Source organism: Tachyglossus aculeatus, chromosome 2, assembly GCF_015852505.1.
Source record: "Tachyglossus aculeatus isolate mTacAcu1 chromosome 2, mTacAcu1.pri, whole genome shotgun sequence".
NCBI classification, from domain to species: domain Eukaryota; kingdom Metazoa; phylum Chordata; class Mammalia; order Monotremata; family Tachyglossidae; genus Tachyglossus; species Tachyglossus aculeatus.
The window spans coordinates 7,186,994-7,209,714 of NC_052067.1; the positions used below are offsets into that span (position 1 = coordinate 7,186,994).

The window sequence follows — 22,721 nt, forward strand, 5'->3', positions numbered from 1 at the left end:
ATGAACAGCCATTGTTCAATCTTCTGCCCCAAATCAAAATCCAGAAAAGCTTAAAAGTGTATTGAACATTAGTAGGAAACAATATGGCTCTTAAAAACTCTGAAAAACCATCTCAATGGGCCAAAAGAGATCCTCTAGGCAAGAAGACCTGGGTGGATGCAGCAGTTTTCATCCAATACACGGAGACCTTTCATATTTTGCATCCTCCAGTACAATTCTAGTTTTTACCACTGTAACAGGACAAGTGAATGGCAACTTTCTGCGTCATTACCCATGTCATTGCTGACATTTTTTTTTCAAATTAGCATCTTATAAACAAAAGCCTAGATTTGGTGCTTTTATCCTCAACTTCAACGCTGACATTTGCTCAGGGAATACCCCATAATAATAGGCTCGGTTTCAATTAATTAAAGAATATACAGAACATACAATTGGCACTCAAAATCTATAAAAAAAAGAGTTCGTGACCTACTCTGTGTAATGAAATATCCTCTTCAGTACAGCCCTCTTTTGGCTTGACACCATTTGAAGTAAATGGGATTTTATTGACCTTGGCCTATAGCTGTACAGCATATGGATAGAGTGGTTGCAAAATCAACAAATTGTGCCCAGGATGAACTGAAGTTGAGCTCTTCAGCTCACGGTGATCCTAGTTATTACACAGTCTGGGGCACCAATGGCTACCCATTTCCTCTGCATCAGGTAGAAACTCCTGACTGGTTTATTGTTGTAATAATATAATAATTATGACATTTTTTAAAGCGCTTACTATGTGCCAGGCCCTGTACTAAGGGCTGGGGTGGATACAAGCAGATCAGGTTGGACACAGTCCCCGTCCCACGTGGGGCTCTCAGTTTCAATCTCCATTTTACAGATAAGGGAACTGAGATTCAGAGAAGTGAAGTGACTAGCCCAAGGTCACACAGAGGACAAGTTGTGGAGTTATACTGTACTTTCCTAAGTGCTCTGCACACAGTAAGTGCTCAATGCATATGCTTGGATGTACAACTGAATGACTGTTGTTTTTAAGGTACCCCAATCAATCGATCACATTTTTAATCACTTACTGTGTGCAGAGCACTGTACTAAGTGCTTGGGCAAATACAATATAACAGAGTTGGTAGACATATTCCCTGCCCACAGCAAGCTTACCATCTAGAGGGGGGATACAGATATTAATATGAAGAAATCAATTATGGATATGGACATAATAATAATAATAAAAATAATAATAATAATAATAATAGCATTTGTTAAGTGTTTACTATGTGCAAAGCACTGTTCTAAGTGCTGGGGGGAATACAAGGTGATCAGGTTGTCCCATGTGGGGCTCACAGTCTTCATCCTCATTTTACAGATGAGGGAACTGAGGCACAGAGAATCAATCAATCAATCGTATTTATTGAGCGCTTACTGTGTGCAGAGCACTGTACTAAGCGCTTGGGAAGTACAAGTTGGCAACATATAGAGACAGTCCCTACCCAACAGTGGGCTCACAGTCTAAAAGGGGGAGAAGTGAAGTGACTTGCCCAAAGTCACACAGCTGACAGGTGGCAGAGCCGGGATTTGAACCCGTGACCTCTGACTCCAAAGCCCGGGCTCTTTCCACTGAGCCACGCTGCTCACATTAGGGCTGTGAGCTGAGCAGAAGCTATTTTCCCACTACTTATCCCTGCTCTGCTCCCACTGCATCCCAGCCCGGACACGTTGCTCCTCTAGCATCACTCGGCTTCCTGCATCTCAACATCATCTAGCTCACATCGACCCCTTTCCCACATCCTTCCTCTGGAACTCTTTCTCCCTTCATATTTGGAGGATGGCTACTCTCCCCATCTTCAAAGCCCTACTAAAACCGAACCTCTCGGAGGAAACCCTCCCTGATTGCTCCCTACACTATTTTCCCTCCATACTTTGTTGTTGTATTGTATTCTTCAAAGTGCTTAGTTCATTGCTTTGCATACGGTAAGTGCTCAATAAATAATAATAATAATAATGATAATAATAATGTGGGTATTTGTTAAGCGCTTACTATGTGCCAAGCACTGTTCTGAGCGCTGGGGAAGATACAAGGTAATCAGATTGTCCCACGTGGGGCTCACAGTCTTCATCCCCATTTTACAGATGAGGGAACTGGGGCCCAGAGAAGTTAAGTGACATGCCCAAGGTCACACAGCTGATAAGTGGCAGAGCCGGGATTTGAACCCATGGCCTCTGACTCCAAAGCCCATGCTCTTTCCACTGAACCACGCTGCTTCCCCATAACATTGAATGACTTAATAATAATAATAATAATGACATTGGTTAAGTGTTTATTATGTGCCATGCACTGTACTACGCGCTGGCATGGATACAAGCAAATCGGGTTGGGCACAGTCCCTGTCCCACATGGGGCTCATAGTGTCAATCCCCATTTTCCAGATGAGGGGACTGAGGTCTACAGAAGTGAAGTGACTTGCCCAAGGACACACAGAAGACAAGTGGCAGAGCTGGGATTAGAACTCATGACCTTCTGATTCCCAGGCCCAAGCTCTATCCTCTACACCAATGAATGATCTAATACACTTAAGTCCGTGCCCTCTAAACATTTTGGTTCCCACCCAGTACGCTCCTTCACACAGTATATGCATATGCATATCTTTATTTTCCAACTCTGTTCGATTCTATGCTCCCAAGAGCTCAGTACAGTGCTCTGCACACAGTTAAGTGCTCAATAAGTACCACAGATTTACTGATAAATTTAAACTGTGTTGCTCTCCCTACTTGTAATTCATTTTAAGGTCTGCCTCCCTTGTTAGGATATGACAGTTCTTTAAGATCAAGGATTTTTTCTGATAATTCCATTGTACTCTCCCAACCACTTAGTACACTGCTCTGCATAATAAATGACTGATCGTCATTAAATGTATTTCAAGCCTACTACTAACTTGTCTCATAGGCTGTTTATTCCACTTGCTAAGGTCCTAAAGGTTAAATAGTCTCAAAAAAGAGTGCGATTGGATCGCATCACACTATCTGACATGGATAGGGAGGCTTTTTCTTTCCAGTTTCTTGATTTTGTCAGCATAAAGGAAGCATAAAATTCTAAGGGCAATTCAGTATATGAAAGACCGAAGCAGATGTACTTAAAATTGCAAATTTTGCTGAGCAAATAAATTCTTGCATATTTTTAGATTCCACGGAATCTTTTAAAACTATCCTTATTTAGCAGAATAATGTTTTAGACTTCCCAATACTGACTTGTTAAGCATTTAGATTTTCTTCTCACACACTCAGTTTCCATAAGCTATAGGGACTGGTTTCTTTTACTCTCTAATCATTTAAGTGTGTGGAATAGTGAATGTGGCTGTATTATTTAACAAATCCTGAATAAGAAGGCATTAACTGAACTGTGAAATCAGTCCATAAATCAACAATATTTATTGAATACCAAATCCCTGCAGAATCATCTATTAGGTGCTTTAGAGTATTAAATAGACGTAGTAGACATAATACCTGCTCTCAAGGTGCTTATATTCTAGTAAAAAAGACAGACACTAAGGTATATTCTAAACTGTGAGCCCGTTGTTGGGTAGGGATTGTCTCTATTTGTTGCAGAATTGTACTTTCCAAGTGCTTAGTACAGTGCTCTGCACACAGTAAGCGCTCAATAAATATGACAATGAATGAATGAAATGATAATGATGTATCTATGTTTGTATATATTTCTTTATTTATTTTATTTCTACATATTTATTCTATTTATTTTATTTTGTTAATATGTTTTGTTTTGTTCTCTGTCTCCCCCTTAAAGACTGTGAGCCCACTGTTGGGTAGGGACCGTCTCTATATGTTGCCAACTTGTACTTCCCAAGGGCTTAGTACAGTGCCCTGCACACAGTAAGCACTCAATAAATATGATTGAATGAATGAATGATGAAGATAATGGCATTTGTTAGGCATTTACTATGTGCAAAGCACCGTTCTAAGTGCTGGGGAGGATGCAAGGTGATCAGGTTGTCCCACGTGGGGCTCACAGTCTTAATCCCCATTTTACAGATGAGGTAACTGAGGCCCAGAGAAGTTAAGTGACTTGCCCAAAGTCACACAGCTGACAACTGGTAGAGCTGGGATTTGAACCCGTGACTGAGATAGGAGTATGTAAAACATGTACTGCGCATGCTTCAAGGGAGTCATGAACACTTATTTAAATATGTAGCTCCAAAGAAGCTGCCTTCTGAAGAGAATGCAATTTCAGAAAGCCTTTGAAGTGGAGAAGAGTGTAGCCAAAGAAGACCTGTTTCTTCCAATAGATGCTAAATATCCACCAATCCATCGATCAATCAATCAAGCGTATTTGTTGAGAGCTTACTGTGTGCAGAGCACTATAATAAGTGCTTAGAAGAGTAGTAGTCATATTATTATATAAAACACTTACTGATGTAGGCGTTTTTCCCCAATTGAATTGAAGGTGCTGTAATAATAATAATAATAATAATAATAATAATAATAATAATGGCATTTGTTAAGCACTTACTATGTGCAAAGCACTGTTCTAAGTGCTGGGGAGGTTACAAGGTGATCAGGTTATCCCACATGTGGCTCACAGTTTTAATCTCCATTTTACAGATGAGGTAACTGAGGCACAGAGAAGTTAAGTGACTTGCCCAAAATCACACAGCTGACAAGAGGCAGAGCCGGGATTAGAACCCATGACCTCTGACTCCCAAGCCCGGGCTCTTTCCACTGAGCCACGCTGCTTCTCTGTAGGAGTAGGGGAGCCGATTGAGTGCCTTAAATCTGATGGTATGGAATTTCTGTTTGATGCAGGGGTGGATGGGCAACAATTGGAGGTTTTTGTGGATGGGCTGAATGTTTTTTAAGGAAAATGATCCGGGCAGCAAAGTGTAGTAGAAACTGGAGTGGGGAGTGACAGGAGGCAAGGAGCTCAATGAGGAGGCTGACGGACTCATTAAGGCAGGATAGAAGAAACGCCAGGATCAGGGTAGTAGCAGTTGGATGAAAAGAAAAAGCTGGATTCTAGAGTTGCTGTGAAGGTAGGACTAAAGGGATTTGGTGACATTTTGAATTTATGGGTTGAATGTGAGAGATGAATTGAAGACAATGTGAGGTAAACCCGGGGAGGATAATAAAAATAATAATAATGTCATTTATTAAGTGCTTACTATGTGCAAAGCACTGTTCCAAGTGCTGGGGAGGTAACAAGGTGATCAGGTTGTCCCACGGGGGGCTCCCAGTCTTAATCCCCGTTTTACAGATGAGGTCACTGAGGCCCAGAGAAGTGAAGTGACTTGGCCAAAGTCACACAGCTGACAATTGGCAGAGCCGGGATTTGACCCCACGACCTCCGACTCCAAAGCTCAGGCTCTTTCCACTGAGCCACGCTGCTTCCCGTGATGGTGATGTTGTCTATAATGATGGAATAGTAGGGGTTGGACAGGGTTTGGGTGCAAATCAGCCCATGCGTAAATGCTTCTCTTCTGCCCAGTCTATATTCAGCTGCTCAGAACACTATCCTAACATGATGATAATGATATTTGTTAAGCTCATACAACGTGTCAAGTACTGGTCTAAGCACTGGGGTAGATGCAAGTTAATCAGATCAGAAACAGTCCGTATTCCTTATTGGATTCAAAGTCTAAGAAGGAGGGAGAATAGGTATTGACTCCTTTTATAAATGAGGAAACTGAGGGACCAAAAAGTCATGAGTTCTAATCCCAGCTACGCCACTTGTCAGCTGTGTGACCTTGGGCAATTCGCTTAACTTCTCTGTGCCTCAGTTACATCATCTGTTAAATGGGGATTGAGACTATGAGCCTCACGTGGGACAGGGACTGTGTCCAACCTGATTTTCTTGTATCCACCTCAATCAATCAATCAGTCGTATTTATTGAGTGCTTACTGTGTGCAGAGCACTGTATTAAGCGCTTGGGAAGTACAAGTTGGCAACATATAGAGACGGTCCCTACCCAACAGTGGGCTCACAGTCTAGAAGGGCTGTGCCCTGCACATAGCAGCGTGGCTCAGTGGAAAGAGTGCGGGCTTGGGAGTCAGAGGTCAAGGGTTCAAATCCTGACTCTGCCACTTAGCTGTATGACCTTGGGCAAGCCACTTAACTTCTCTGTGCCTCAGTTACCTCATCTGCAAAATGGGGATTAAGACTGTGAGCCCCAAGTGGGACAATCTGATCACCTTGTATCCTCCCAAGTGCTTAGAACAGTGTTTTGCAAATAGTAAGCACTTAACAAATACCACTATTATTATTATTATTATTATTATTAAGCAGTGTGGCTTTGTGGAAAGACCCTGGGCTTGGGAGTCAGAGGTCGTGGGTTCAATTCCAACCTCGCCACTTGTCAAATGTGTGACTTTGAGCAAGTCACTTCCCTTTAGAGCTGCATAGTGGAAAGAGCCTGGGCTCTGCAAACACTAAGCGCTCAATAATCAATCAATCATATTTATTGAGTGCTTACTGTGTTCAGAGCACTATTAAGCACTCAATGAATATGATTGAATGAATGAATGGGCTTGAGAGTCAGAGGGTGTGGGTTCTAATCCCAGCTCCACACCTTGTCTGCTGTGTGACCTTGAACAAGCCACTTATCTTCTCTGTGCCTCAGTTCCCTCACCTGTAAAGTGAGTCTTAAAACTGGGAGCCCCACGTGGGACAACCTGATTACCCTGTATCTACGCCAGCACTTAGAACAGTGCTTGGCACATAGTAAGCGCTTAACAGATACCATCATTATTATTATTATATCTGTAATTATTTGCATCAATATCTTTCTCCCGCTGTAGACTGTAGGCTCCTTATGAGCAAGGAACGTCAACCAACTCTCTTATATTATACTGCTCCAAGTGCTTAGCACAGTGCTCTGCACACAAGAAGTGCTCAGTAAAACCAATAATTGATTGATTACATAGAAGCTCCATTACTACAGGGACCATGATTGTTTTATATAACATTCATTGTCCAGGACTCAAAATATAGTGGGGCTTAATTTATAAAGTTAATTATAGTCTAATAAGAATAGAATGCACTATTACATGCAAAATAAAAAAAAATTGAAATATATTCCATAAGTGTCCTCCCTCACAATGAAGAAATATTTTTCAATCAAATACTGCTTTCCAAATAAAATACCAGAATCATTATAAATGCATCTATCGAAAGATAAATCCAAACTGACGTAAATTCTCTTCTAGGCTAGAAAACATATGCCTCCTATTAGCAGTTAGCACTTAGATTTGCATTAAGATATTTTTGACAAATACCATCTAAAATTTTTCAAGTAGAAGACTTCTCTTTAAGCACCGGAAAAATCATTACCTCTTCGAGGCCTTCCAATTTCTCTGTCACGAGAAACGCAGGGAGTAGAACTATATATTTTTGTAATTAATTTCCTTAAGATAATGTTAGAAACATCAGATCCTGTAAAATATGGATGAATTTCAAGGTGCGCCCGGGGCAGATGTTATTAATGGCATGTGATTTATCGTGACCAGAGATGCGATCCGGGGAACCCATTAGTAGCAGACTTTTCTTATAAATTGTAATTGCCGACTCTAGAGAATATACAGAACGCCTACTAATAAACCGGTTCCACCTTGGGACTCCAGCCTGGGGGTGATAGCCATAGTGTCCTTGGGTTCACGAACTGCTATCGATTTCATCGTACTCATGATCAAATCCTTTGTTGACTAAATAGTATCAATTGAGCATTTTCTGCAGGTAGAACACTGTACTAAACACTCGGGAGAATACAATAGAGTTGGAAGACATGATTTCTGTCTTCAAAGAGCTTACAGGCTACGGGGGGGAAAGATGCAAACATGATTTCCCGGAAGAAGAGAGAATTAACATGGATGTAGATATATAGTTTTTTTTCTCTTGTATTTGTCAAGTGCTTATTGTGTCCCAAGTGCTATACTAGGAGCTGGGGTAGACACAAACTAATCAGTTTGGACACAGTCCATGTCCCATGTGGGGCTCACAGTCTTAATCCCCATTTTACAGGTGAGGTGGCCCAGAGAAGCTAACTGATTTGTCCAAGGTCACAGAGCAGACATGTGGAAGAGGCAGGATTAGAACCCAAGTCCTCTGACTCCTGGGCCCAAACACTTTCCACTTTGCAATGCGCCTTCTTGGCTCTGTAGGAAGATTGCCACATCTTTCCCATCAGGCTGGGAAGCTACCAAGATGAAGCTCTCCCATCACTGGACTTGGGGCAGAGAACCTTTAGCAGGGAACTCTTTAGAGTGGTGGCATCTAATGCAGTGCCCCTCACACAAATCAAATATAATTGATTTATTGATTGAAAGTTAATAATCAGATATCAATCACCAGCAGCAAGGGAAATAGCATGGCTTATTGGATAGAACATGGGCTGGGGACTCAGATGATCTGGATTCTAATCCTGCCTCTGCCACTTGCCTGCTATGTGACTTGGGGCACGTTGTTTCTCTGTGCCTCATTTTCCTCATCTGTAAAATGGGAATTCATATCCTGTTCTCCCTCCCACTTAGACTGTGAATCCAATGTAGGACCAGGGCCTCTGTCTAACCTGATTAAACTTTCATCTACCCTAACTTTTAGAACAGTTTGTGGCATACAGAAAGTGCTTAACAAATACTATTTTTTATTAATGTTGTTATGATTATCATTTCCTGAACAAACAAATCAGAGTTAAGATTAGACTGAGGCTCCTATGAAATGTTGTGAGACACAGAGAAGCAGCATAGTTTAGGGACTAGAGCCTGGGTCTGGAACTCAGAAGGAGCTGGATTCTAATCCCAGCTCCGCCCTTTGTCTACTGTGTGACCTTGTAAAGTCACTTCACTTCTCTGTGCCTCTGTTACTTCAGGTTAATCATAACATTAATAAAAAATTGTATTTTGTTAAGCACTTGCTCTGTGCCACAAACTGTTCTAAAAATTAAGGTAGATGAAAGTTTAATCAGGTTAGACAGAGGCCCTGGTCCCTCATTGGATTCACAGTCTAAGTGGGAGGGAGAACAGGATATGAATCCCCATTTTACAGATGAGGAAAATCAGGCACAGAGAAGCAATGTGCCCTAAATCACATAGCAGGCAAGTGGACTGTGAGCCCCAAGTCAGATCTGATTACCTTGTATCTACTCACTCACTTAGAACAGTGCTTGGCACATAATAAACATTTAAGGAAAAAAAAAATGCTGACAGAACTCAACCTTAAGAAAATGCTCTGGGACAATGTTTATGCAGATTACAATTGCTCTTGTAGTGCATTCAAAGTACACCAAATGCCGGTTCTCAAAATGCATTAGCTCCCTGGCTCTTCCCCACCCCCCACCCCCTACATTTGTGTATTAAGAGTCTAAATGAAAGAAGCCACTGTCTATGTAGAGTGTGTTTCAAAACTGGTAATAAACATAAGGATTTCCAGCTGCCATCTTTGAACAAGTGTTCTGTAGTGTTTGGTGGCAAAATGTCAGCAAACCAGAGATAACGGTTAATTCCTTCCTGGAACACTAATATTAAGAATTATGCTTGAGTTCATAAAGATTTGCAGATTATGTTCCACACCATGGTTGAAACAAGAAACAGAATGTGTATCCGATTCTACATAAAGGCAGGTGCATGGAGCATCGGGAAATTCTTCTAGTTCACATTGTGTGAGCAGGTGAGAGCTCAGTGATGCACCGGTGGAGGGGGATGAGCAATGAACTGGCTGCCCTCTTGCATTCTCATGCCCAGTCAGACCGCTGCCTTTTTGTGAGGCCGTTGCATTGTGTGGGCTATTGGGATCTGGGTTCTAATTCTGACTCACCCTTTGCCTTTTGTGTGGCCTTAGGCAAGTCAATTCTGGGTGCCTCAGTTTCCTCATCTGTCAAATGGGGATTGAAGTCCTGTCCTCCTTCCTACTTAGACTGCAAACTCCATGTGGGATGGGGACTATGTCCAACCTGATTCTTATATCTATCCCATCTTTCGTACAAGTGGTTGGCACATAGTAAGCTTAACAAACATTACAATTATCAGGTGAGTGGGTGTGAGGGGAGGCCGCTTGGTATCATTCACACAGGGATCAAAATTTTCTCCCTCTGAATTTTTCAATAAAAGTTTTATTTTACCCATGATTTCATAGGTTGGTCAGAATCCTGTACATCACACTCCTGGTGGATGGGCTGGCTTCCCATTACGGGGAAATACACCCCCAGGGCTATCTCCAAACCTGTGCCAGGATTCTTCTTCACAGCCATTTTCTGGATTTTGCTGCCACCAAATCAACTAGATTGGCGGGAAGTATTTCACTCTCACCCACCCCTCATTCCCGGGGTGGAACCATGCTGCCAAATTTACAAAACCCTCCAGAATCCTGGCAGCACGGAGGGAGGATGGAAAACAGAACCTCCAACACCCTGGGACACCAACTGCCAATCCTGGACTTTCCTGACTGATCAGGAATCCCATAAAAGAGAGTTTAGATGAGAGTTCCCCCAGCCCAATCCAGAGTTTTCCACACACTGAGACCAACTGGAACAAAAAATATCCCAGTGACTACTTTCCTTTAGTTGGATTGAACATGAAGTTGGGACAACTACAGCCATTAATCAGCAATCCCTACCCACTTGGATGGATTCCTTTAATTTTCTTTTCACACTGCCGTACCTTTCACCTATTAGCCAATTTTCCGGGACTCCCCTCACATTCATCCATTCAATTGTGTTTATTGAGCGCTTACTGTATGCAGATCATGGTACTAAGCACTTGGGAAGTACAAGTCGGCAACATATAGAGACGTTCCCTACCCAACAATGGGCTCACAGTCTAGAAGGGGGAGACAGACAACAAAACCAAACATGTAGACGGGTGTCAAAATCGTCAGAACACATAGAAGCAGATACCCAAGATACTATATAAAGACATAGAAAGATATCCACACATTCACATAACAACAGTGCCCCTGACCCACATACAGTAGAAAAGGGGACAGGAATGAGCTTTTTCTTCCTTAAATTCTGACCAAACACAAGATTTCACGACAGAGAGACACTGGGCTGCAGAATGGGGGAGGCAGTCCGGGAGAGGTTTGGGGAGAAGAGAAGACACTGGGCCAGGCAAGTTGCTCTTCCAAAATCCTCCAGGTCAGAAATTTCCCTAGCCCCCGCTCTCTCTTCCCCAATTTTCTCCCTGCCCATCTCTCCCCAGCACTTGACCTCAATTGGTCAGAAACTCTAGTAACCCACTACAAATCAACGCAATAGACCGATCAGAGGAAATGAATCAAACTTATGCACAATATTTTAAATACCCACATGTCCTGAAAACTAACCCTGTGGCATTTACTTCCATCATGTCATGAGCTGATACGATAGCCAGAGTGGTAATAGTTTCATTTGTGTCCTTACCTACTGTTGAACTTCTCTGGATGTTTTTCTCTCATGATGTGGAACCTGTGAGCAATTGATGCATCCTAAGAGGAAAAAAAAGTATCACTATTATAACTATAAAACTCACAATTTTCTTAAAAAAAGGTACACATAAATGTTACACTGTTTCAATCGATACACAAAAATATACACTTATATGTTACCATCCTTTTCACGTGATCGCGGTGACTCATTTATGTGAAGTTTTTACCTTTGAGCACATTATCTGACCTTCCTAGGCATGCTATTTGTCTCTGTGGATTCACTTAAGATCTCCCGATAGTTTGAAAGAGTAAGAGCATTTAAGGAAAAGTTGAGCAAGTTCCTAGTTAATATGGTGAGATTGAAAACAGAAGCTTTCATCACTAGGGTCCTGATTTCACTATGGGTGAGAAGCAACTGCGGAGAAGAAAATTGGTATTTGGGGTACCAAAAACTTCATTTGTAGCAAATGGCCACATCCAACCAACACCTGTGATTATTTTCTTCCACTCATTAATCATCTCTCAGCAGAAGTCATAAACGCTGGACCCGTCTCCCATTTAGAGAATGAATAGAGACATTGAGACTTTTCTGATATTGGAATACACCTGGCTTTGACCACAAGAGCTATTATTCATTCATTCATTTCAATCGTACTTATTGAGCGCTTATTGTGTGCAGAGCATTGTACTGGGCACTTGGGAAGTACAAGTCGCTAACAGATAAAGACAATCCCTACCCAACAACGGGGGACCTGGGACCCCAAAATTGCACCCAATGTAGTTGAGAGGAAATGTTTTCTGTCTCCCCCTTCTAGACTGTGAGCCCGTTGTTGGGTAGGGACCGTCTCTATATGTTGCCGACTTGTACTTCCCAAGCGCTTAGTACAGTGCTCTGCACACAGTAAGTGCTCAATAAATACGATTGAATGAATGAAATAGAAAGCTTGAGTTCCCTGTTTCTCAAAAAAGACCCTGATAGTTGACCTGAAACAGCTGGGCCATTATCTCCCAATCAGAGAAGAATCTTGAGGGCTCTAGGGGAAAACAAATATATTTACAAATCATCCCCATGGGGGTGGGGGGGACTTGAGAAAGGGCCACTCTGTTGCTTAATTGTTAATTCTGTTCCATGGTAGAGGAAAAGGGAAAGAAAGACACAAGACAAAAGGAAGAATGAAGAAGTTGTGTATCTGACAGAAACTAAAAACACTAATCAAGGACTAACAGGCTAATGAATGAAATGAAAAGGCTAATGTGCTTACTCTTGCATAACAAAATGCAAAGCAGGAACCAGCCAGGGAGAGCATGCCCACTGCAGATGGTAAACAGAGAGGCAATTTTTCTATGGAAGACTGATTTGATTGAAACCACCCCCTGTTCCCACACCTTCTGCATGAACATTTTTCCTACCCCAAAACAGATCAAGCCTCTTGATGAGGTAAAAGCAGTTAGACATACAGATCAAATGAGGTAGGTCAGCACAGAATCAACATTTCAAGGGAGGAGGGAAGGAAGTCTTGATTTGCTAGCCCAGCATGCTCCAGTTGCTCATCAAGGCTCTAATTGTGGTTTTAGACAACTGAATGGGCTGGATGTTCCTGGTGAGAATCAATCCATCAATCAATTATTGAATGCTTACTGTGTGCTGAGTGCTTGGAAGACTACAACATAGTTGACAGAAATAATCCCTGCCCTCAAGGAGTTTACAGTGTCCGATGATGCATAGAGCACGATACTAGACTGTGGACTATAAGCTCATTGTGGGCAGGGAACTTCCAACTTGTTGCCAACCTGTACTTTCCAAGTGCTTAGTACAGTGCTCTGCACACAGTAAGAGGTCAATAAATACGATTGAATGAATGAATGAATGAATGAACTTCATGTAATCGTATTCATTGGGTGCTCACTGTAGGCCAAACACAGTAGTAAGTGTAGGGAATGTGTCTGCCAATCCTGTTATACTGTACTCTTCCAAGCACTTAATACAGTCCTCTGCACAGTAAATTCTCAATAAATACAATTGATTGATGGATAGTTTACTAAGCACTTGAGAAGGTACAACAGACACCGTCCTTGCCCACATTTCCACCAAAATCTCAATATGGACATATCCATAATGTATTTTAACACCTGTCCATAACATTGTGATTCCTCTGTCCTTCTTGAGTTCCCATTCCTTCTTTCCAAGCATGTCCCGGGGGGAACTCCCTTGGTTTGGAGCTTCTTCAACAAAGCTGCTCTGAGGAGACTCACCCCATTTCTGCCATTCAGGGCAAGGCACAGGCCTGTTTGACCCATGTTTGCCTGGTGGATCTTCTTTCCCCTTCGCCTATGTCACTTCCCCTAGGGCCATTTCTCCATGTCACAGTCAGAGTCCCTATGGAGGCAGTATGGTCTGGTGGAAAAAGAATGGACTTGGGAGTCTGGACGCCTGCGTCACAGTCCTCACTCTGCAACTGATTTGCTGTGTGACCTTAGGCAAGTCACTTAACCTCTCTGTGACTCAGTTACCTTGGGGATTAAGACCGTGAGCCCTGTGTGGTGGAGGGATTGTGTCCAACATGATTATCTTGTATCTATCCCAGTGCTTAGTTCAGTACCTGGCACATAGTAAGCCCTTAGCAAATACCATTAACCAAAAAAAGTGAGGCCTGGAGAAGTTAAGTGCCTTTCCCACGGTCACACAGACAGGTGGTAGACCAGGATTAGAACCCTTCTAGACTGTGCGCACACTGTTGGGTAGGGACTGTCTCTTTACGTTGCCAACTTGTACTTCCCAAGCACTTAGTACAGTGCTCTGCACACAGTAAGCGCTCAATAAATATGATTGAATGAATGAATGAACCCAGGGCCTTTGACTTCCAGGAAATTCAGGACTGTGCCCTTTCTATTCAGCTACACTGCTTCTCCATCTTTTCTCATAAGAAACATGGAACTGGGATATCTGTTTTATAATAATAATAATGGCAATTATTAAGTGCTTACTATGTGCAAAGCACTGTTCTAAGCGCTGGGGAGGTTACAAGGTGATCAGGTTGTCCCACGGGGGTTCGCAGTCTTAATCCCCATTTTACAGGTGAGGGAACTGAGGCCCAGAGAAGTGAAGTGACTTGCCCAAAGTCACACAGCTGACAATGGGCGGAGCTGGGATTTGAACCCATGACCTCTGAATCCAAAGCCCGGGCTCTTTCCGCTCAATGAGTCACGCTGCTTCTGTGTTTTCCCTCCCTCTTGGATCTGTGAGCCCTTTACACAGAGAAACCATTTAATAAATACCATTATTTCTATTATTCAGATTTCCAAAATGTATTGTGCAACTTGAAGGGTGTCTTGGTAAATTTGTTAGGGGCTCAAAGCTCAAATGCAATCTTTTAACGCTAAGCCATTGAGCAGTGCTCTGACCGGTAAAACTGTCACACACCATAACTGGAGAAGAGATTTTCAGGATTTTCCCCAGTTTAACAATTCCTGCCCCTTGAATCATTCTTTGTTGTTGTTGTTTTTGGAGTTGATCCTGAAAAAGCCTGAATCATTATATTTTGTTGAGTTTTTTTTTACTTTACCACTGCCAAAAAGGAGTCCAATTGATTTACAAATCCATCATCGATTTGCCACAGTTAGTTTAAGTTAATTTAAAGCATGTGTGCGATGAACTGCAAAGATCTCTCGTTGTCAATAGATCCAGTATGGGGAATTTGGAAGATTTAGGCATTTTTTAAAATCCACCCAACCCTCGACTGAGGAGTTTCCATGTTGTGTCTGTAAAAAGGTTGGGAGGTTTCAAGGTGGGTTCTCCTTAGCCCCTGTGCATTGTCATTCTATCTGTAACAATATATAGTTACCCTATTCATTTATTTGCCCTATTTACATATTTATTACCCTATTTATTTATTTATTTTACTTGTACATATTTATTCTACTTATTTTATTTTGTTAATATGTTTTGTTTTGTTCTCTGTTTCCCCCTTCTAGACTGTGAGCCCACTGTTGGGTAGGGACCGTCTCTATATGTTGCCAACTTGTACTTCCCAAGCGCCTAGTACAGTGCTCTGCACACAGTAAGTGCTCAATAAATATGATTGAATGAATGAATGAACTGGAAACCAAGACTAAGGCGTTATTATAATTTTTTTTATGGTTTTCATTCACAGTCCTGGGTAGTTACAAGATAATCAGGTTGGACATAGCCCATATCCACATGGATTCACAATCTTAATCTCCATTTCACAGGTGAGGTAACTAAGGCCCAAGTAAGTTAAGTGACTTGTCCAAGGTCACACAGCAGACAAGTAGCAGAGCCAGGGTTAGAACTCAGGGCCTCTGAGTCCCATGCCAGTCGTCTATCCACTAGGCCATGCACCTTGTTAAGGCTGTCGAGCCTAATACGATGAATTAAGTAAGACTGCCCAAATTTGGATATCCTATCCTATCCTAATTACAACCAAATAAAAAAATCTCAGTAGTGAAAGAACCTGTATAGAAAAACAGCATGGCTTAGTAGAAAGAGCATGAGCTTGAAATTCAGAGGACGAGGCTTCTAATCCTGGCTCTGCCACTTGTGTGCTGTGTGACCTTGGGTAAGCTGCTTAAATTCTCTGTGCCTCAGTCACCTCATCTGTAAAACAGGGATTAAGACTGTGAGCTCCACGTGGGACAACCTGATTACCTTGCATCTCCCCCATCACTTAGAGCACATAGGAAGTGCTAAACAAATGCCATAGTCATTATTATTATTCTGAATAACAACATTAAATAATGTGCATATTAGAGGTTATAACGTTCCCTGAAACAGGTTATCAATCGAGCAATCTATCAATTGTATGTATTGAGCGCTTACTGTAGGCAGACCACTGTACTTAGTGCTTGGGAGAATAAACTATAACAGATCGGTAGTCACAAAGAAGCTTTACAGTTCAGAGATAAACTTGAACACTGAGAATCTCTTTCACATAAAATCCCAGGAGGCGGAAAATCTAGGTATAAATCAGACTAAGCCAGTGTCTATACAAGCATGGGGAAGTGGAAAGTTGAGGGAATTATGTGGGTAATTGAAGTAAAGAAAAAAAGGCTTCTACATTTGAGGAAAGGATGGTAATTCTGGATTTGTAGTCTCCCATGTGTCTCTTTATATTGATTAAACTTGCTCTCAAATCTCTGTCTGTTGATCACTCAGCTCATACATCTCCTCTTCAGTTTGTCTGTATAAATGCAGCTTAATTGTACCCTGAGTTCTGTGGGCTTTGGGGAGTGGGCTATAGAGTTCTTTGTCAAACCTAGGTTTGCTTTATGGGGCCATTAGCGGGGAAAGCAGATCCCAGCCATTATCATCATCTTCTCCCGAGTAGGATAAGCAAAAAGGAAATGTCAGACATATACCCATATTCTACCATTACCAGGCCAGAGAAACAATTATTGCATTAAAATCCCCCACAGTTAAGATCATGAAATCATCGACAACGTAGAACCTGTAGGTGAGGGAGATAGATTTAAAAGAAAAAAAGGTTCAACTGATTGGATACACAAATCCTGGAACGTGTCCTGTCGTGAGAAAGAACTAAGTGAAGCCATTTTTCAAGTAAATGAAGCTTTTTGGAGGAGATTAAACAGACTCACCCACAAACAGTGAAGACTCACCCTCAAACAGTGAGTCAGAATTAACTAGGAGATTGAAAAGAACAGAGAGAACAATGGCAGCAAGGTGTTCATTTGGAAGCCAATTCAGTCCAAATCCCTCTGAGATCGTGTCCTTTTGGCATCTCCCCCAAGAACATGGAGTAAGGAGCTGACAATCCCAGAACAAAGTGTTAGCCAGGGGTTCCCGTAAGTTAATCAGAAAACTCCGATCCATAAATTATTTCAGTATCCCTCTTCCCCACTGGATTGTAAGCCTCATGAGTACAGGGAAAATTTCCACTAACTCTAGTGTTTTCACCCAATGATTAGCACAGTGCTCTGCACACAGTAGGCGCTCTGTACAGACTAGTCATCATTTACAATTCCCCAGGGAAGCAGCATGGCCTAGTGGATAGAAAATGGACCCAGACGACTCAGAAAGACCCGGGTTCCACTCCTGGATCCACCACTTGTCTGCTGTGTGACCTCGGGCAAGTCTTTTAATTTCTCTGTGCCTCAGTTGCCTCATCATCCCACAAGAAGCAGCGTGGCTCAGTGGAAAGAACACGGGTTTCGGAGTCAGAGGTCGTGGTATCAAATCCCCCCTCCACCACTTCAAGTCAATTCAATCACATTTATTGAGCGCTTACTGTGTGCAGAACACTGTCCTAAGCGCTTGGGAAGTCCAAGTTGGCAACATATAGAGACGGTCCCTACCCAAATGCGGGCTCACAATCTAGAAGGGGGAGACAGACAACCGAACAAAACATATTAACAAAATAAAGTAAATAGAATTAATATGTACAAGTAAAATAGAGTAATAAATCTGTACAAACATATATACATATATACAGGTGCTGTGGGGAGGGGAAGGAGGTAAGGTGGGGGGATAGGGAGCGGGAGGAGGGGGAGAGGAAGGAGGAGGCTCAGTCTTGGAAAGCACAGGTTTATCAGGTTGGACAGTCCCTCTCCCTCATGGGCTCACAGTCTAAGTTTCTTAAGCATTTACCATGAGCCAAGCACTTTGATAAGCACTATGTGTAGACACAATACAATTAGTACAGTGCTCTGCACACAGTAAGTGCTCAATAAGTATGATTGAATGAATTGAATGAATGAATCAGTTCAGTCCCAGGCTCTGGCCGACATGTGCCCACAGCACTTATGCACATATCCATAATTTATTTATTAATAATAATAATAATGATAACGGTATTTGTTAAGCTCTTACTATGTGTCAGACACTGTACAAAAGTGCTGGGGTGGATACAAGCAAATTGGGTTGGACACAGTCCCTGTCCCATGTGGGGTTCACAATCTCAATCCCCATTTTACAGATGAGGGAAATAAGGCACAGAAAAATTAAGTGACTTGCCCAAGGTCACACAAAAGACAAGTGTGTGTGACAGACAAGTCTTCTAGACTGTGAGCCCGCTGTTGGGTAGGGACCGTCTCTATATGTTGCCAACTTGTACTTCCCAAGCGCTTAGTACAGTGCTCTGCACACAGTAAGTGCTCAATAAAGAAGTGCTCAATGGAGAAGCAGTGTGGCTCAGTGGAAAGAACCCGGGTTTTGGAGTCAAAGTTCATGGGTTCAAATCCCGGCTCCACCAATTGTCAGCTGTGTGACTTTGGGCAAGTCACTTGACTTCTCTGTGCCTCAGTTACCTCATCTGTAAAATGGGGATTAAGATTGTGAGCCTCCCGTGGGACAACCTGATCACCTTGTAACTTCCCCAGTGCTTAAAACAGTGCTTTGCACATAGTAAGTGCTTAATAAATGCCATTAAAAATAAATAAATACATACATACATACATACATACATAAATAAATACAATTGAATGAATGAAAGTGGCAAATCTGGGATTAGAATCCATGACCTTCTGAATCCCAGGCCTGGGCTCTATATAATATGCTCATTTTCATATTTATATTCCCATTGATACTACTGTTTCCCCCCCAGACTATAAACTCAGTGAGGGCAGAGAACGTGTCTACCACTTCTCCTATACTGTAACCCTCCTGAGTGCTTAGGACAGGGTTATATGTTTCAATAAATGCGATCAATTGTTCGACTGGGTGAACAGATATTTAATCCTCATTTTTACAGAGGAGGGAACTGAGGCATGGAGGAGTTAAGTGGATGGCCTAAGATCACACAGCAGGAAAGTGAAGGAGATGGGAGTCAGCAGACTGTGGGTTCTAATCCCGGCTCTGCCACTTGTCAGCTGTGTGCCCTTGGGCAAGTCACTTTCTTCTCTGGGCCTCAGTTTTCTCATCTGTAAAATGAGGATTAGGACTGTAAACCCCTCATGGGACAGGGACTGTGTTCAACCTGATCTGCATGAATCCACCCCAGGGCTTCATAAATACCACAATTCTTCTTCTTTTCATCATTATTATCATCTTCATTATTATTATCATTATTATTATTGAATTAGAACCCAGGTCTCTTGACTCCCAATCCCTTGTTCTTTCCATTAGGCCACGAGGCATAGTCATAAGCTACCTAATAGTCACTCAGGACCGTTGGACTCTGTCCTAGCCATTGTTGCCACACAGGTGGAGGAGGGGAGGGAGGAATCAGAAACAGGGAGCACCCCCCCCCGCCCCCCAAACTGCTTCTCAAAAACAGCCAGCCTGCTTAGAGACCCGGAAGGCCAGAGATTATGGTGCTTGTTAAACGCTTACTCTGTGCTAAGCACTGTTCTAAGCATTGGGGCAGATACAAGTTAATCAGTTTGGACACAGTCTCCATCCCCCATGGGGCTCGCACTCTTAATCCTCATTTTGAGAAGCAGAGCGGCTCAGTCGAAAGAGCCTGGGCTCGGGAGTCAGATAATAATAATAATAATAATAACAATAATAATAATAATAATAATAATAATAATAATAATAATAATAATGGTATTTGTTAAGCGCTTACTATGTGCAAAGCACTGTTCTAAGCGCTGGGGAGATACAAGGTGATCAGGTTGTCCCACGGGGGGCTCACAGTCTTAATCCCCATTTTACAGATGAGGGAACTGAGGCCCAGAGAAGTGAAGTGACTTGCCCAAAGTCACACAGCTGACAAGTGGCAGAGCCAGGATTTGAACCCAGGACCTCTGACTCCAAAGCCCGTGCTCTTTCCACTGAGCCACGCTGCTTCTCAGTCAGATGTCGTGGGCTCTAATCTGGCTCCGCCACTTGTCAGTTGTGTGACTTTGGGCAAGTCACTTAACTTCTCTGTTCCTCTGTTACCTCATCTGTAAAATGGGGATTAAGACTGTGAGCCCCATGTGGGACAACCTGCTTACCTAGTAACCCCCTAGTGCTTAGTACAGTGCCAGGCACATAGTAAGCGCTTAACAAATGCCATCATTATTATTTTACAGATGAGGTAACTGAGGTGTGGGGAAGTTAAGTGACTTGTCCAAGGTACACCGCAGACTGCGAGCTCCCCGTGGGACAACCTGATCACCTTGTAACCTCCCCAGTGCTTAGAACAGTGATTTGCACATAGTAAGCACTTAATAAATGCCATCATTATTATTATTATGTGGCAGAGCTGAAATTAAAACCTGTGACCTTCTGACTCCAAGGCTCGGGCTCTCTCTGCTAAGCCACGGTGTTTCCCACCTCAGTAGACCCTGCAGTGGCTCATGGAAGCATGATGGAAACATGATGCTTCTCTCCTTCTCTCTGTTCCTTTTTTCTCCCCTCACTTCCCACCTCTCCCTTCTCCCCTCTCTTCTCCTCTCTCATTCCTCTCTCTCCCCTCCCACCCTCTGCTTTCTCATCTCATGGAGAAGCAGCGTGGCTCAGTGGAAAGAGCCCGGGCTTTGGAGTCAGAGGTCATGGGTTCAAATCCCGGCTCTGCCACTTGTCAGCTGCGTGACCTCGGGCAAGTCGCTTCACTTTTCGGTGCCTGTTACCTCATCTGTAAAATGGAGATTAAGAGTGTGAGCCCACCGTAAGACAACCTGATCACCTTGTAACCTCCCCAGTGCTTAGAACAGTGCTTGGCACATAGTAAGCGCTTAACAAATGTCATCATTATAAGCTGCCCAGGGCAAGCACACCACACGGTGCCTATGAAGGGTGACGTACTAACATCTTTTGACATGTGTCGGGTCTGAAAACGTCCAGCCCTCAGCGCAGCTACTAACTGCTCACCCCACATTTCGTTTGGCTCTTCTGCGATAAAAGTTGTCGATATTAATGTAAATAAAGAAGTTACAGAGATGTACATAAGTGCTCTGGGGCTGGGCCAGGGGGAATGAATAAAGGGAGCAAGTCAGGGTGACAGAGAAGGGGAGTGGGAGAAGAAGAAAAGAAGGATTTGTCAGGGATGGAGGAGATGTGCCTTCAGTAAGGCTTTGAAGGCGGGGAGAATTATTGTCTGTGGGATACAAGGAAGGAGAGCATTCCAGGCTAGAGGCAGGATGTGGGGGAGCGGTCCATGGCAAGATAGATGAGACTGTGAGAAGGTGAGTGTAAGAGAATCAAAGTGTGTGGGCTGAATTGTAGCAGGGCAGTAGCAATCTCCCTCTCTAGACTCTAAGCTCATTGAGGGCAGAGAATATGTCTGTTTATTATTATACTGTACTCTCCCGGGCTCTTAGTATGGTGTTCTGCACACAGTAAGTGCTCAATACGATTGACTGACTGATCCCTGACTTAGGTCTTTCAAGTGGAAGAGTCTAGCTTGCTAAACGTGCAGCCCACCCACATTTCTATTGAAGTTTTAAAAGAAATATGTTTTTGCCAACTCATTTCCAGGTGCCTTCTTCTCAAGGTTATATAGGGCTTTCTACATGTGTGTTAAAGACAAAGGACCCCGCAAAGTCAGCCAGCTCAGGTCAGACCAACCTGGTGCACAATGCCTCTCTATGTACTCCTAGGAAATGGAAAAAAAAAAGTTTTAATTGAACTGGGACAGCTCCCAAAGCCATCTGCCAAGTAGATTTCTAAATTCCTATACCTCTATAATACCTTATCATTGACTTACCCATGGATATATTCATCTTTTTAATGGCTATTAGCATTACCGGAAGGGAATCTTGTATCAGCCTCCTCATAGGAGCAACCTTATACATTGTGAATAACCTTATTGGAAAGATTAATGCACTTACATTCTGCCCATCTATAAACTTTCTGTGATTAAAATCTCCATTAAATAATAATTTTATGCTAGAGAAAAATACATAAATGACTGATGAACAACTACCTTGAATGTAAACGGGCTGATTTTGTTTTTTCTAGACTGTGAGCCCACTGTTTGGTAGGGACCGTCTCTATATGTTGCCAACTTGTACTTCCCAAGCACTTAGTACAGTGCTCTGCATACAGTAAGTGCTCAATAAATATGATTGATTGATTGATTGATTGATTTTTCCAAGATGGTTTCCTCTAGTTAAAATGAAACAGAAGTGCAGAGCTGGGAAGTTTAAATGAGGATAATTCAGGAATACCCGGGTTAACAATGCCCACATAACTTGACCATAGTTTTAAATATATCAGAGAAGTTAGTCATGATTAATGGTCGGTAGATACTGCTTATGCTCACAAAGCCCACTGCAAAATTCAACCACCTTCATCAGTCAATCTATCAGTTGCATCAGTTGAGTGCTTACTATGTGCAGAAAGCACTGTATTATTCTCTTCCTTATTTCTGCCGCTGTCTCCGACTCTACTCAATTGTTCCAACATAAACCTTCCAATAAGCATCAT

General features: G+C 42.6%; 1 protein-coding gene across 2 annotated transcripts in view; it reads right to left on the reverse strand.

Annotated features, from left to right (window-relative positions):
* The window catches only part of DGKB (diacylglycerol kinase beta), a 690,045-nt gene that overhangs the window by 328,594 nt on the left and 338,730 nt on the right, over positions 1–22,721 (reverse strand). For both annotated transcript variants that reach the window (XM_038767652.1, XM_038767643.1), the window contains one exon: positions 11,388–11,452. In XM_038767652.1, coding sequence (XP_038623580.1) covers positions 11,388–11,452 — 65 coding nt within the window. The remainder of the gene's footprint in view (positions 1–11,387; positions 11,453–22,721) is intronic.